The sequence below is a fragment of the Notolepis coatsorum genome (assembly GCF_963971535.1).
Source record: "Notolepis coatsorum genome assembly, chromosome: 11".
NCBI classification, from domain to species: Eukaryota; Metazoa; Chordata; class Actinopteri; order Aulopiformes; family Paralepididae; genus Notolepis; species Notolepis coatsorum.
The window spans coordinates 42,525,636-42,539,417 of NC_140175.1; the positions used below are offsets into that span (position 1 = coordinate 42,525,636).

Consider the following 13,782-nt stretch of genomic DNA (forward strand, 5'->3'; position numbering starts at 1 on the left):
TCTGAGTCTCCATAAAAACAGCTTATATTAAACAGGCTACCCTCTTTGGGCCCGATTGACGAGGATGAACTTTGAGCAGCTGAGAGTGTCGCAGCTGAAGATGTGCCAGTGTTCCACAGAAAGCCGGGCGCTGGGACACAGGTGACTGACTAATGTAAAGGAAGTGCTGACTGGGCACACTCAGCCGGAGGTGGGGAAGTCTCTATTGGATGACCTTAGACAGGGTTCCCGAGTGAGAGGCTTTATGCTCGCTCCAGCCTAGATACAGTTAGCTCTGGCATATAGATCTTGGCCGGCACTCAATACACTTCTGTAAAGAGAAGTCGATGCCTTTTTTCCAAGATGTGGTGTCCAGGAAAAGCCTGCATGTGTTTCCAGTTTTAGTCTTGAGCTCTTCAGCATTTACAATACAAGAGCCACCTTGACCGCTGGCTTCTTGGAAGACCGTTCTCTCTGGTGGTCGATGCTGCTGCTTCATCTCCACCCTTTTCAAACTTGACAACATAAACATCCTAAATGGGCCCACGTGTATTTCCCTTTGTGGTGTTTGCTAATATCAATAACTGAAAGCAAAATAAACACAAGCTGTTCTCCGGCAAAGCAATTCCATTGAAACAGGTCTATAATCACTTTAAAGGCATGGTCTACATTTTTAAGAGGTCGGTCTGATTTATGATCGACTGGGAGTCCCGTCAGGTCATCCTCCATGGACTTCCATTACGGGAGATCACCGTGGGCCATTTGTGCACATAAACCAGAGGAGGCTTCCTTCATAATAATAATAATAATAATAACTTTAATAATAATAATAATGACAAACCCCCTGCATGAATTAATTCATATTGACAATAGCTCTCTTAACCCTTTCACTGCCACACCACCAAACGGTTAACCCTTTCACTGCGACAATACACAGAAGGTTAACCCTTTCACTGCCACACAACAGCCGGCGACCGTCCTCCCGGCAGTATCCTTGAGCAACACACTGAACCCCTAACTGCTCCAGGGGCAGACTGACTGTGTGTGTGTGTGTGTAGGAGGGATATGACAAAAGACAAAACATTTGAGTACCTTTTGAACTGGTCAAACTAGAGGTGGTGGCAGATAGGATGAGGAAAACCACTCCACGGCCTCTATGAGGAGCTAGCCATGAAGAGTGTTACGTGCCAGGCTGTCTCTATGAGGAGCTAGCCACGAGGAGTGTAAGTGCCAGGCTGTCTCTATGAGGAGCTAGCCATGAGGAGTGTTACGTGCCAGGCTGTCTCTATGAGGAGCTAGCCACTATGAGGAGTGTTACGTGCCAGGCTTTCTCTATGAGGAGCTAGCCACTATGAGGAGTGTTACGTGCCAGGCTGTCTCTATGAGGAGCTAGCCACTATGAGGAGTGTTACGTGCCAGGCTGTCTCTATGAGGAGCTAGCCATGAGGAGTGTTACGTGCCAGGCTGTCTCTATGAGGAGCTAGCCACTATGAGGAGTGTTACGTGCCAGGCTGTCTCTATGAGGAGCTAGCCATGAGGAGTGTTACGTGCCAGGCTGTCTCTATGAGGAGCTAGCCATGAGGACTGTTACGTGCCAGGCTGTCTCTATGAGGAGCTAGCCATGAGGAGTGTTACGTGCCAGGCTGTCTCTATGAGGAGCTAGCCATGAGGAGTGTTACGTGCCAGGCTGTCTCTATGAGGAGCTAGCCATGAGGAGTGTTACGTGCCAGGCTGTCTCTATGAGGAGCTAGCCATGAGGAGTGTTACGTGCCAGGCTGTCTCTATGAGGAGCTAGCCACTATGAGGAGTGTTACGTGCCAGGCTGTCTCTATGAGGAGCTAGCCATGAGGAGTGTTACGTGCCAGGCTGTCTCTATGAGGAGCTAGCCACTATGAGGAGTGTTACGTGCCAGGCTGTCTCTATGAGGAGCTAGCCACTATGAGGAGTGTTACGTGCCAGGCTGTCTCTATGAGGAGCTAGCCACTATGAGTGTTACGTGCCAGGCTGTCTCTATGAGGAGCTAGCCACTATGAGGAGTGTTACGTGCCAGGCTGTCTCTATGAGGAGCTAGCCACTATGAGTGTTACGTGCCAGGCTGTCTCTATGAGGAGCTAGCCACTATGAGTGTTACGTGCCAGGCTGTCTCTATGAGGAGCTAGCCACTATGAGTGTTACGTGCCAGGCTGTCTCTATGAGGAGCTAGCCACTATGAGTGTTACGTGCCAGGCTGTTGCTACTGTGTCCTGTGTTGCAGCAATCAGCTGCTAATTGGGAAGCTGCCTGTCTGGGCTCAAAAGGCCCTCCCCCGCCCCACACACTGCCACTCTACTGCTGGAAGACACTGTGGGAGCAGTGTGTCTTCCTCCCTTCCACCACAATTTACCTTTTGTTTGTGCTAGTTATTATAATAAATATATCCTTTTGGTTTAAACTTGACCATTGGTGTCTGTGTCCCCTTTATGTTGCTTCCCTCTGAGCCAGGGTTGTAACAAGGAGCATTCAGCCATAGATATAGACTCCAAGCCCGACACACCACAAACCACCTCCTCAGCCAGTCCTTTGTGCCAGCAGCCCTCACAACCGTGGGCATGGACTGCTGCCAATAGTTGGAGAACTAGCGGCTTGAGAACTTGAGAACCGCTAGGACTGTCCGACTCTTGTCCTGTCTAAATGTTTAAATGTTGAGCGATTTGCAGTGTCTAATTTCCCACGGGATAATAAAAGTATTTCTATTCTATTCTATTAATACTAAACACTGATGACCTCGGAGCAGGTCCTAAATTATTTATTATTATTTTATTTTATGTACGGTATCTGGTGCAGAGTGCTACTACTATATATACCATGTATACTATTATAACTATTAGTACTGATTTACTGAATTCATTCCACTATTATTATTATTATTATGTTTGCTATGACACCCGCAGTTCCCCAAGGGGATTAATAAAGGAACACTTGACTTTAACTATTTAATTTAACATGAATTATTATAGTTGTATCATTATCATGAAAATGTCATATTGTGACAGCTATAAAGGCATTTATCAAGTTGGCCATAAAGATATGTAAAATGGTAATGTACATTAAAGAAATGTACAACGCTAGTGCAAGTGCTTTTGGGAGGGACTGAAAGGGCTCAAGAGTTTGTGAAAAATCAAATCGGCTTCTTAAAAATGTATTTATCCCTTCAATACTATAAGACTAATCTCTATAGAGACTTATCAATCGGATGGAAATGCAGTAAATCTGTAATCTTCTAACACTTGATAAAACGAAATGATAGATTAGCCAGTTTCAGCAAGTCAACTGAACCATGAGCACCAGTCAGACATATTCTAACAATGTTCAACATAAATATTAATTGTACAGAATATTTCAAGATTACACGGCACCCTCCCTGACGCCCAAGAGTCATCACTTTGAGAATGTTTAGTTTGGGTTAGGGTGGGGCGTAAGGTCTCCACTGAGGTTAAAGTGAAAGTTTACATTTTCTAACCTATTTCCTACTTACCAAATGGTGGAGTCCGCTCTCAGCACAATCCATGCTAAACTTCATACTGGAAACCTGCAGCTCCACTTAGTTAGCCACAAACGAATGCCCCAAAGTAAATGGGGCCAAGTGCAAGCTGACTGAACATTACCAATATCTACTCCACAGTGCAAACAAAGTAGATTTCAGTTCAGTTCACATCATTGGTAAGTAGGAAATATGGCTAGGGTCCAAAAACACAACTATCCCAGTAAGCTTACAGTACAATCATAAACAACCTTTTAGGTGAAACTCATGATGATGTGCAGTATTGCAGCCAAGTGACGTCAACTAGGACTAGGGTGTGGGAAAAAGACGCCTCCCTGACTTCAGTCCGCTGTCTTGAGTCCCACTATAGGAACCCATTCATACCGATACTCGTTCAAAATGATCCACATCTCTCCACAAGACTAACAACCTATTAGTCAAACTACTTGAAGTGATACCTCAGCAACACCTTTATGTTTCAATATTTGTGTTCTCCTGCTTGTAAAGACAAATATTAATAGAACCCTTTAGACTTTATGGTAATGGTAAATTAAATGATAATTCATAAATTTTTTATTTTTACATCAGATCACAAATACCACATTTCTATTAGCATGTGGCCCCATCAAAATAATTGTAATGTTTGTCAACATTGGGGTACATTCAGCGGAATTGAAGGGGCACAGAATGAAACAGCCTATGCAGTGAAGGAGTGAATGAAACTAGGTCGGTAAGAGATTGATATGGTCTGCACATTGTCTGTACATACAGTAGTCTATGGCCCAGCCCTACACTAACCCTTTACATACAGTAGTCTATGGCCCAGCCTTACACTAACCCTTTACATACAGTAGTCTATGGCCCAGCCCTACACTAACCCTTTATATACAGTAGGCTATGGCCCAGGCCTACACTAACCCTTTATATACAGTAGGCTATGGCCCAGGCCTACACTAACTTTTTTTTTTTTTTATCCACTTTTTCTCCCATTTTCTATATTTTCTCCCATCCCAATTTCGTATCATCCAATTCAACCCTCCCCTGTCACGAACGCTGTTTCTTGCCTCCCACAAGCCGGCTGCAATGTGGACTAAGTCATACATAGCACAAGTCCCCTCCGGTACTTGAGGTAACAGCAGTCGCATCTTTTCACCTGCGCAGCTCGATCTCTCAGTGGCGAGGAGTAGCGCGTGGGAGGCTCACGCTGCCCCCGACACTTCCTGATTCTACTGCGCAGGCGCACCAACCGACCTGTAGGAGTCGCTGTCCACAACGCCCGATCCCCACCCATCAGTTTCCCACCCCCTAATACGGCCAATGTGTATTAGTACAGACGACCAGCTAAACTGAAAGCAAATGTGGAGCGCTGGGCTCGAACAGGCAAGCCCAGCGTCTCCAGATTTCGTGGCGAGCGCCTTGCCCACTACGCCACGTAGCCGCCTGCGCCTACACTAACCCTTTATATACAGTAGGCTATGGCCCAGGCCTACACTAACCCTTTATATACAGTAGGCTATGGCCCAGGCCTACACTAACCCTTTATATACAGTAGGCTATGGCCCAGGCCTACACTAACCCTTTATATACAGTAGGCTATGGCCCAGGCCTACACTAAACCCCTTCTTTCAACCTTCAGATCTCTTCCCACCACGACAAGCCACAGATCTGAGACAAATAATCCCAAGACTCCCAGGTAATCTCTAGCCATTCATGTGTGTAGATTCACTAATCTTAACCTGGATTAAATGTGCACATGGACGCAACAGACCAGTATTCCCCTGACCTCTTAACCTTTCTCGAAAGCCTTTGGATGACACAAATGTCTTACCTTAGCCAAAAACAGGATTGTGGTTAATGAAAGTAGGCAGCAAAAGTCATCTAAAGTACAATTAGTTTGATGACCTACTACACTCAGCCTGCCAGAGGTGGAAATGCAGATACGTACGGAAAAGAAACAAGTACAGAATGGCATCAAAATTCCAAAGCAATGCAGTAAAGTACCGTATTACATCTTGGATGATTTTCTCAAAATAGATTTTTATTAACACATCTTTACAAAAACATAAATGTGCATGCTACAATTTGGAATGCAATTGTATATACTTTAGTATGGTACCCCAGTCATTATCTAGTTATAGTACAGTACTAGATGGATTAGGAGAAGAGCCCCTTCTTCTTCTTGGCGTTCTTCGTGGACGCAGACGCTACCGAGCCTCTCGCGGCTCCGACCCAATCCGGCAGCTTTCTTTTTGACGGCTGGCTGACATTCTGCAGAGACAACCGACAAGTGCTTTAAGTGGCAGAAACATCACTGCTCACATCAATTCACCAGAATGTGCCATTTCTCAAGCTGTACTGGAAGTCTTCTTGGATGAGTTATACAAATCATATTTATTTATAAAAATCAAAACACAAAAATGTTATTACATTTTTTTCTTATTGTCAACATAGTCTCTCATATTTTAGGAGTTCTCAACCGGGAAGTCATATGTTCCCAATTCCCATGTTATGCTTTGTATGTAATTATTAAATACAGTTTGCAGTTTTGAAAATCATAATGTCGTATCTTCAACAGTGTAGTCCCTGAGCATTGTAGTTATTATAACATGTACTTCAACAGTGTAGTCCCTGAGCATTGTAGTTATTATAACATGTACTTCAACAGTGTAGTCCCTGAGCATTGTAGTTATTATAACATGTACTTCAACAGTGTAGTCCCTGAGCATTGCACATTGCCCAGTACACTCAAGTCCAGGAAAAGGTACAATGGCCAGCCTTTTCGCAGGCTATGTTGAAATGACACCTTATCCTTTAAGAATGTCTTTTATTTCTTGTGATTTTGACAGCATTCCAAATGAAAACAGGGCTGTTTAGGGTGAGATACAATGGTGGGAGGGACATGACTTGAATATTGACCAAAGACAACCGCAAAGTGGAGAGGATGAGGACAATGATGTTAGCCTTCAATCCATTGCCATTAACCGGAGAGGTTAATTATGCGCCTGGTCAAATGTTCTTGGTTGATACTAAATGTATTGTTAAAACATGGCTAATGAAATACAATTTAGGTTAGGAGTTCAGTAGAGGACTTGACTTTCTCTGGCCAGGAGAACGGGTCAAGCACTGCCCTCATTCTGTGGGATCGTCTTTTAAGCCATCTGGGAGGAAAGGGGGCGGGGGAAGGATGACCAGGTGAGGGGAGAGAAAGGAGGATACAGAGGGGAGGGAGGTGTTAACAAAAGGCCTTTAAATTCCACAATATGATCAGAGGTGGAAAGTGGCATTACTTTAAAATCAATTATCCTATTTCATTGGAGTTTTATTTATGCCCATAGGTGCAGAATGGATCAGTGACGAAGGAATCGAGAAGGAATTTGTACAAGACAATGAGGTATTTTTTCCACTTCAATTGTGAATCCTAGTGGATGATGCTTTCATAAACAAGCTACAGTGGATTAGCAGCCTGACCTCACTAATCTATCTGTATGATATACCAACAGACACACAGAGAGAAAGCTTAGGAGTCCACAAGGACATCAGATAGCATGATGCACGCAAACCTACTGCATGAAGAGACACATCTGTTCCACAACTCAATCTTAGGAGAGCGAGACGTGCCGATTACCACCGACTTGGTCCTTATGTATAAACAATTCAGCATGTATTGCACGCATACAAATACATCACTTCAACAAAAGTGTGTCACGAGAGACCCTATATAATAGGATGCGAGACTAGAAGTCTGTCCTGTTCCGTTTGACGTGGACCTGGCTCTTCCTTCTACGTGGGTTCAAGATCTACAGCAGCCTCACGCACACTGCATCGATACAGGAAACCCAGGGCTTGGCCCACATTGGATTACCATCCATCACAATTCCTGCTAAGCCATTTATCTGACCCTCTAAATTTCATTTCCTTGAGGGGAGCCATTTTTATTTATTTATTTACCCTTGCCCCTCCCCCCCACCATCTAGTCTCCGGCAATCTGTTTGGCGCTAAATCTTGGGTGACCTCACTACTGTCGCTCGAGGGGAGGGGGGGGGGGGGGGACACACGTCTCGGTGTTGATCTGTTTAGAGGCAGCTCTAATGCACACATATTGATCCGCAGGTTGGCGTGAACGGGAGAGGAGGAGAGAGAGAGGACGGAAAGAATAAGCTCTCTTACATGCTTCACCTCGGCAGCAGTGACCCTTCTAGACTCTCCACACGAGAAGCCAGAACCCGTGTTAAGAGTTTCAGCTGGAGAACACAACAGGACGGGCCAGTGCGTGTAACAATGCCGCCATTCAAAGTTGTTACCGTGATCCGATGCCCCCAACACACCTGGTCGCAGCTCTTGATCACAGCCAGGGGCCCCGCGCCGCGGCGGGGGAGCCAATGAAAGGGGTCGGTCAGAGTCGCCCAGATGCTCTCGCTGTGAGCGCTGACCCCGAGGGTCAGGGGCGGTTCAAGGGTCAAATGTAAGCCAGCTCTGGGGCTAAGCCCGCCACACGCTCATCTCGTTAGACAGGGACACCGCGCCTATCGATCTGCCCCGACTAGGATTAGTGGCAGCCAAAGGTTGCGACCCCTCGGGGCGAATGTCGCAAGTAAACAAAGCGCTTTGTGGCGAGGAACGATTAACCCTGCATTAGCTCTGTAGCTCCCGATCACAGCTTTCTCCCCGCGCCCCTCCCCCCGCACTCATCACCCTGTTGTTTTGGATTTAAATGCCAAATTCCTCCATATCAGAAGGGAAAAGAGCGTGGCCTTTGACAGAGGGAGACTCATTAAGTTGCATGCAAGCTGCGGTATTACCAGAGAATACGAGCATAATCTATCCGGTTGTTGTACTATGGTGCAAGTCTCGACGTGGGCACGGCCAGGATAATACGATTACATCCTCGTGGGCAAACATCTTTCTGCTTCGAGTGTGTCGTGGTATTTTCTAAACAAACTGCCATAGAGAGCCAGGGCAGCCACATGGGGTCAGTGTTTAGTTTCCATTCAGACAGTTTAAGATGAGGGTCATGAGGATTTAAACTGGGTGAAAAGTATCTTTTTATTGACTAATGATATGTCTGAATAATTTTTTATTATTCAAGTTATTTGATTCAAGAGCTTTGTGATTGTCCTTGAAATGTGGTAGTCGACGTCTCACTTTCAGACTTATCATATTCGTAAAAAGACAACAAACACTGACTAATATTAGGCAGAATAAGTAAAAGACAAATAACCACTGATTCCATTTAGAATTTCTTTGAACAGCAAAATGATTGGGAGCGTGGAAATTAAACATTACCTGAAAGTACATAAATTCAGCTTGGGCAGAATTGACAGACTTGGGCATCTGAAGGCCTCAAGTGACGGGCGGGGGGTATTGATCCACTATAGTATTGTGACACTTTCCCCCACGACCCTGTTATCGATGTGTCATCGTCGCATCGATCGTACTGTTAATGAAAGACTGTATATGCTATGTCAAACTGAAGAAGACCTGTTTTATAAAAAAAAATTAAATAACAACCTTGACTTGCCAAGTAAAATAAATAAATCAAAAAAGCCTTGAGTAATTGCTTCATGGCCTTTACTCATACAGAAGTCCAATTGATTTTGACATTTTATTTTTAAGAGATATTACCTCTGCTTTGTATTGTGGTAAAAGGAAAGATCAATGGGGTGATGAAATACAATACGTATATTAAATTAACAGTATTTGAGGTACCGCAGGTCAATGACACTCACAATACTATTGTATCATGGCATCAATGTTATCAGCTCTCTGGTGATTCCCAGCCTTACTGCTGGCTCTACTGAATGCCCTCAGTCCCAACAAATGAAGGCTGGAAATGAGGATGATCGCATGGATGCCCTGGGCGGAGAGATCAGCAGCTAAATATATGCTCTCTGATCAGGAAGGCTCTGCATTTGGTAGACAGGAGGGTTAGAGTGCTTAATTGCCTCTATTGCTCTTCATCTAGTTTCCCCAGAGTTTGGCAAAGTCTTTAGTGGGTAATTTCTTTTAGTTTTTCTTTGGTAGAGTTAACAGGATTTTTAAGGAGGAGCCAATCATCAAGTCAGAGGTCGGATGCTGATGGCAGCAGATAATTAAGCCCCTCCTCTTCTCGCCTAATTAAATCCTCTGCTAGTGCGTGGTTCATGACTTCAGGCGGAGAAGCTCTCTGGTCCTATTGACCACGTCTTGAGTTCCGTAGTCACACCGACCCTGAGCATTCCTTGATTGTCGTACAGTGTGTTTACAATGACACTACGCTGATACGTCCCAGTCCGGCCGTCTGCCAAGCGCAGTTCTCTGAACCGAGGAAGACGTCAGGAGAGAAAGGCGCTGGGCCGCGGTGCACTCTGACAGCACTTCCTGGGGAACAATCTCGCCTGCGGGGGCCGTCTGCTGCCAATACATTGTTTTCTCACTTCAAGATAACATACTCGCAAAAGAGCGCGAGGAGGCAGGAATGTCTCTGCGAAATTCCAAAGGACTTAGGATGCGTCTACCTCAGGGGGGGAGTCGCCGAAGAGTGCCTGCGTGTCCTCGTCTAGCGGCTGGGAGCTCCAGGAGGCCAGGTCCAGTGCGCTGGTCTGGGCTGCTGCCTTGGGGGCTGAAGGGGCTGGATGTACTGGCTTTTGAGGAGGCACTGGATTACTGCGCTCAACCATCTCCATCTCCTGCTAGGAAGAGAAGAGTCAATACAATGGACCCTCTTTTGAAAAAGGTGGATATATAGTAGATTGTTCATGTTTTGTCATTAATTCTCCCATATATTATAAACAACCCATTTGAATACTTTATTTTGACACAATCGTAGGACAAAAACATTTTAAAAGACAAAACAATAACAGTGTCAACAACGCTGGTCAAAAATGGATAAAACACAATAAAGCCAAGGCTTGTTTCCATTGTGGTCCATACATGGAACATAAAAAGGCACAGAAACACAAATGGACATGTACACTAGACAGGACACATCCTAAAAATGTGTATAAAAACACCTAACCTGACAACTCATACAGTTAACTAATGTTAAAAGAAAATCCGCAAACCAGTTAAAAGCAACTCATGGTAAAAGAAATAAAAGCCAAGTTATGATAAAAGAGATAAAAAACATATTAAGACCAATTTGAGTTTCTGCTGAGCCATGTTTTTAGGGCGGATTTAAATCCGAGAGGGGAGTTCAGGAGTTTTATGAATGTTGGCAGGGCATTCCACATTACCGTAGTCGAGTAAAAAAAATGCATCTTTCCCCATGCATGTCCTGACTCTCGGCGGGACCAGGTCCATGGGGCTTCCTCTTGTGGCGTGTTTGTGGACATCTCCTACTTTATTAAAATAATTTACTAGGTACTTGGGGACCGTTTCTTTCAGTACTTTAAAAACCAGTAGCATTTTAAGCTGGTGTACCCTTTCTTCAACCCTAAGCCATCCCAGACTGCTAAAGTCATCCATTGTCACTGGATGGTGAAATAGTATTTGCAAACACATTCTTGAGGTTTGTTTTAACCTTCTGGGTGGGGCTTACTGCTTCGATAAGGTAAGATTGCAGAAAAGAAGACTAGAAGAGAATAATAATAACAGTGAAATAGCTGAATAGTATATTGGCAAACTCCACCCATCTGGCGGTCCGATCAGGTAAAAACAAGCCAAGTGTTACTTCTGACATCAGGAGGTCTCTGAACAGCTCATCCTATCAGTGTTACCTCAGGCATCAGGATGTCTCTGAACAGCTCATCCTCAATCAGAGTCATATCCATCTCATCAGGTTCCTGGTGTGTCTGTGGGGCTGGCCGGTGTGTCTGTGGGGCTGGCCGGTGTGTCTGTGGGGCTGGCCGGTGTGTCTGTGGGGCTGGCTGGACCAGCGCCTTGTCCTGGAGGAGAATACACCACACTGGTTACTGCCAAGACGTTATGTCTGAAGAGAGCAGTGGTTGGTGGCCAGACATGGACATGGTGGTTAAAGAGTAACTAAACACATGGTCATTTTGCTGCCCTCGTGGTTGATAATTTCACCGTGCTGCACAATCTGCTCCACCCCAAGCTGTGATGTCAGAGTACCACCCCAAGCTGTGATGTCAGAGTACCACCCCAAGCTGTGATGTCAGAGTACCACCCCAAGCTGTGATGTCAGAGTACCACCCCAAGCTGTGATGTCAGAGTACCACCCCAAGCTGTGACGTCAGAGTACCACCCCAAGCTGTGATGTCAGAGTACCACCCCAAGCTGTGATGTCAGAGTACCTCTTTGGAGGTACTTTCAAAGTCTGTCTAGGGGAAAAAAAAGGTTCTCTGACATCACAGATTGGGGGTGGGGCAGAGTGTGCAGGAGGATGCAAATATCAACCACTAGGGCAGCAAAATTACCATGTTACCACCGAGCTAACCTGGAATCAAATCCCAGCAGAACCTTCTCTCCTGTGTCTCCCCTACTCTGTCTCCCTCTCAGCCTTCCTACCGTCTCTATAAAGAACCTTCTCTCCTGTGTCTCCCCTACTCTGTCTCCCTCTCAGCCTTCCTACCGTCTCTATAAAGAACCTTCTCTCCTGTGTCTCCCCTACTCTGTCTCCCTCTCAGCCTTCCTACCGTCTCAATAAAGAACCTTCTCTCCTGTGTCTCCCCTACTCTGTCTCCCTCTCAGCCTTCCTACCGTCTCAATAAAGAACCTTCTCTCCTGTGTCTCCCCTACTCTGTCTCCCTCTCAGCCTTCCTACCGTCTCAATAAAGAACCTTCTCTCCTGTGTCTCCCCTACTCTGTCTCCCTCTCAGCCTTCCTACCGTCTCAATAAAGAACCTTCTCTCCTGTGTCTCCCCTACTCTGTCTCCCTCTCAGCCTTCCTACCGTCTCAATAAAGAACCTTCTCTCCTGTGTCTCCCCTACTCTGTCTCCCTCTCAGCCTTCCTACTGTCTCAATAAAGAACCTTCCCTCCTGTGTCTCCCCTACTCTGTCTCCCTCTCAGCCTTCCTACTGTCTCAATAAAGAACCTTCTCTCCTGTGTCTCCCCTACTCTGTCTCCCTCTCAGCCTTCCTACCGTCTCTATAAAGAACCTTCTCTCCTGTGTCTCCACTACTCTGTCTCCCTCTCAGCCTTCCTACCGTCTCTATAAAGAACCTTCTCTCCTGTGTCTCCCCTACTCTGTCTCCCTCTCAGCCTTCCTACTGTCTCAATAAAGAACCTTCTCTCCTGTGTCTCCCCTACTCTGTCTCCCTCTCAGCCTTCCTACTGTCTCAATAAAGAACCTTCTCTCCTGTGTCTCCCCTACTCTGTCTCCCTCTCAGCCTTCCTACTGTCTCAATAAAGAACCTTCTCTCCTGTGTCTCCCCTACTCTGTCTCCCTCTCAGCCTTCCTACCGTCTCAATAAAGAAGCTTCTCTCCTGTGTCTCCCCTACTCTGTCTCCCTCTCAGCCTTCCTACTGTCTCAATAAAGAACCTTCTCTCCTGTGTCTCCCCTACTCTGTCTCCCTCTCAGCCTTCCTACCGTCTCAATAAAGAACCTTCTCTCCTGTGTCTCCCCTACTCTGTCTCCCTCTCAGCCTTCCTACTGTCTCTATAAAGAACCTTCTCTCCTGGGTCTCCCCTACTCTGTCTCCCTCTCAGCATTCCTACCGTCTCAATAAAGAACCCTCTCTCCTGTGTCTCCCCTACTCTGTCTCCCTCTCAGCCTTCCTACTGTCTCTATAAAGAACCCTCTCTCCTGTGTCTCCCCTACTCTGTCTCCCTCTCAGCCTTCCTACCGTCTCAATAAAGAACCTTCTCTCCTGTGTCTCCCCTACTCTGTCTCCCTCTCAGCCTTCCTACTGTCTCAATAAAGAACATTCTCTCCTGTGTCTCCCCTACTCTGTCTCCCTCTCAGCCTTCCTACTGTCTCAATACAGAACCTTCTCTCCTGTGTCTCCCCTACTCTGTCTCCCTCTCAGCCTTCTTACGGTCTCAATAAAGAACCTTCTCTCCTGTGTCTCCCCTACTCTGTCTCCCTCTCAGCCTTCTTACGGTCTCACTAAAGAACCTTCTCTCCTGTGTCTCTCCTACTCTTGTCTCCCTCTCAGCCTTCCTACTGTCTCACTAAAGAACCTTCCCTCCTGTGTCTCCCCTACTCTGTCTCCCTCTCAGCCTTCCTACTGTCTCAATAAAGAACCTTCTCTCCTGTGTCTCCCCTACTCTGTCTCCCTATCAGCCTTCCTACTGTCTCAATAAAGAACCTTCTCTCCTGTGTCTCCCCTACTCTGTCTCCCTCTCAGCCTTCCTACTGTCTCTATAAAGAACCCTCTCTCCTGTGTCTCCCCTACTCTGTC

At 46.0% G+C, this 13,782-nt stretch overlaps 1 protein-coding gene across 7 annotated transcripts in view; it reads right to left on the minus strand.

Moving 5' to 3' along the window:
• Positions 1-5,516: 5,516 nt before the first annotated feature.
• Positions 5,517-13,782, minus strand: part of wrn (WRN RecQ like helicase) — a 96,330-nt gene continuing 88,064 nt past the window's right edge. For 6 of the 7 annotated variants that reach the window (XM_084324618.1, XM_084324617.1, XM_084324615.1 and 3 more), the window contains 3 exons: positions 11,194-11,361; positions 9,994-10,167; positions 5,517-5,767 (listed from right to left, as the gene is read on the minus strand). In XM_084324618.1, the coding sequence (XP_084180744.1) occupies positions 5,654-5,767; positions 9,994-10,167; positions 11,194-11,361 (456 nt within the window). In that variant the 3' untranslated portion in view covers positions 5,517-5,653. The remainder of the gene's footprint in view (positions 5,768-9,993; positions 10,168-11,193; positions 11,362-13,782) is intronic. The other variant, XM_084324614.1, reaches the window with a different exon arrangement.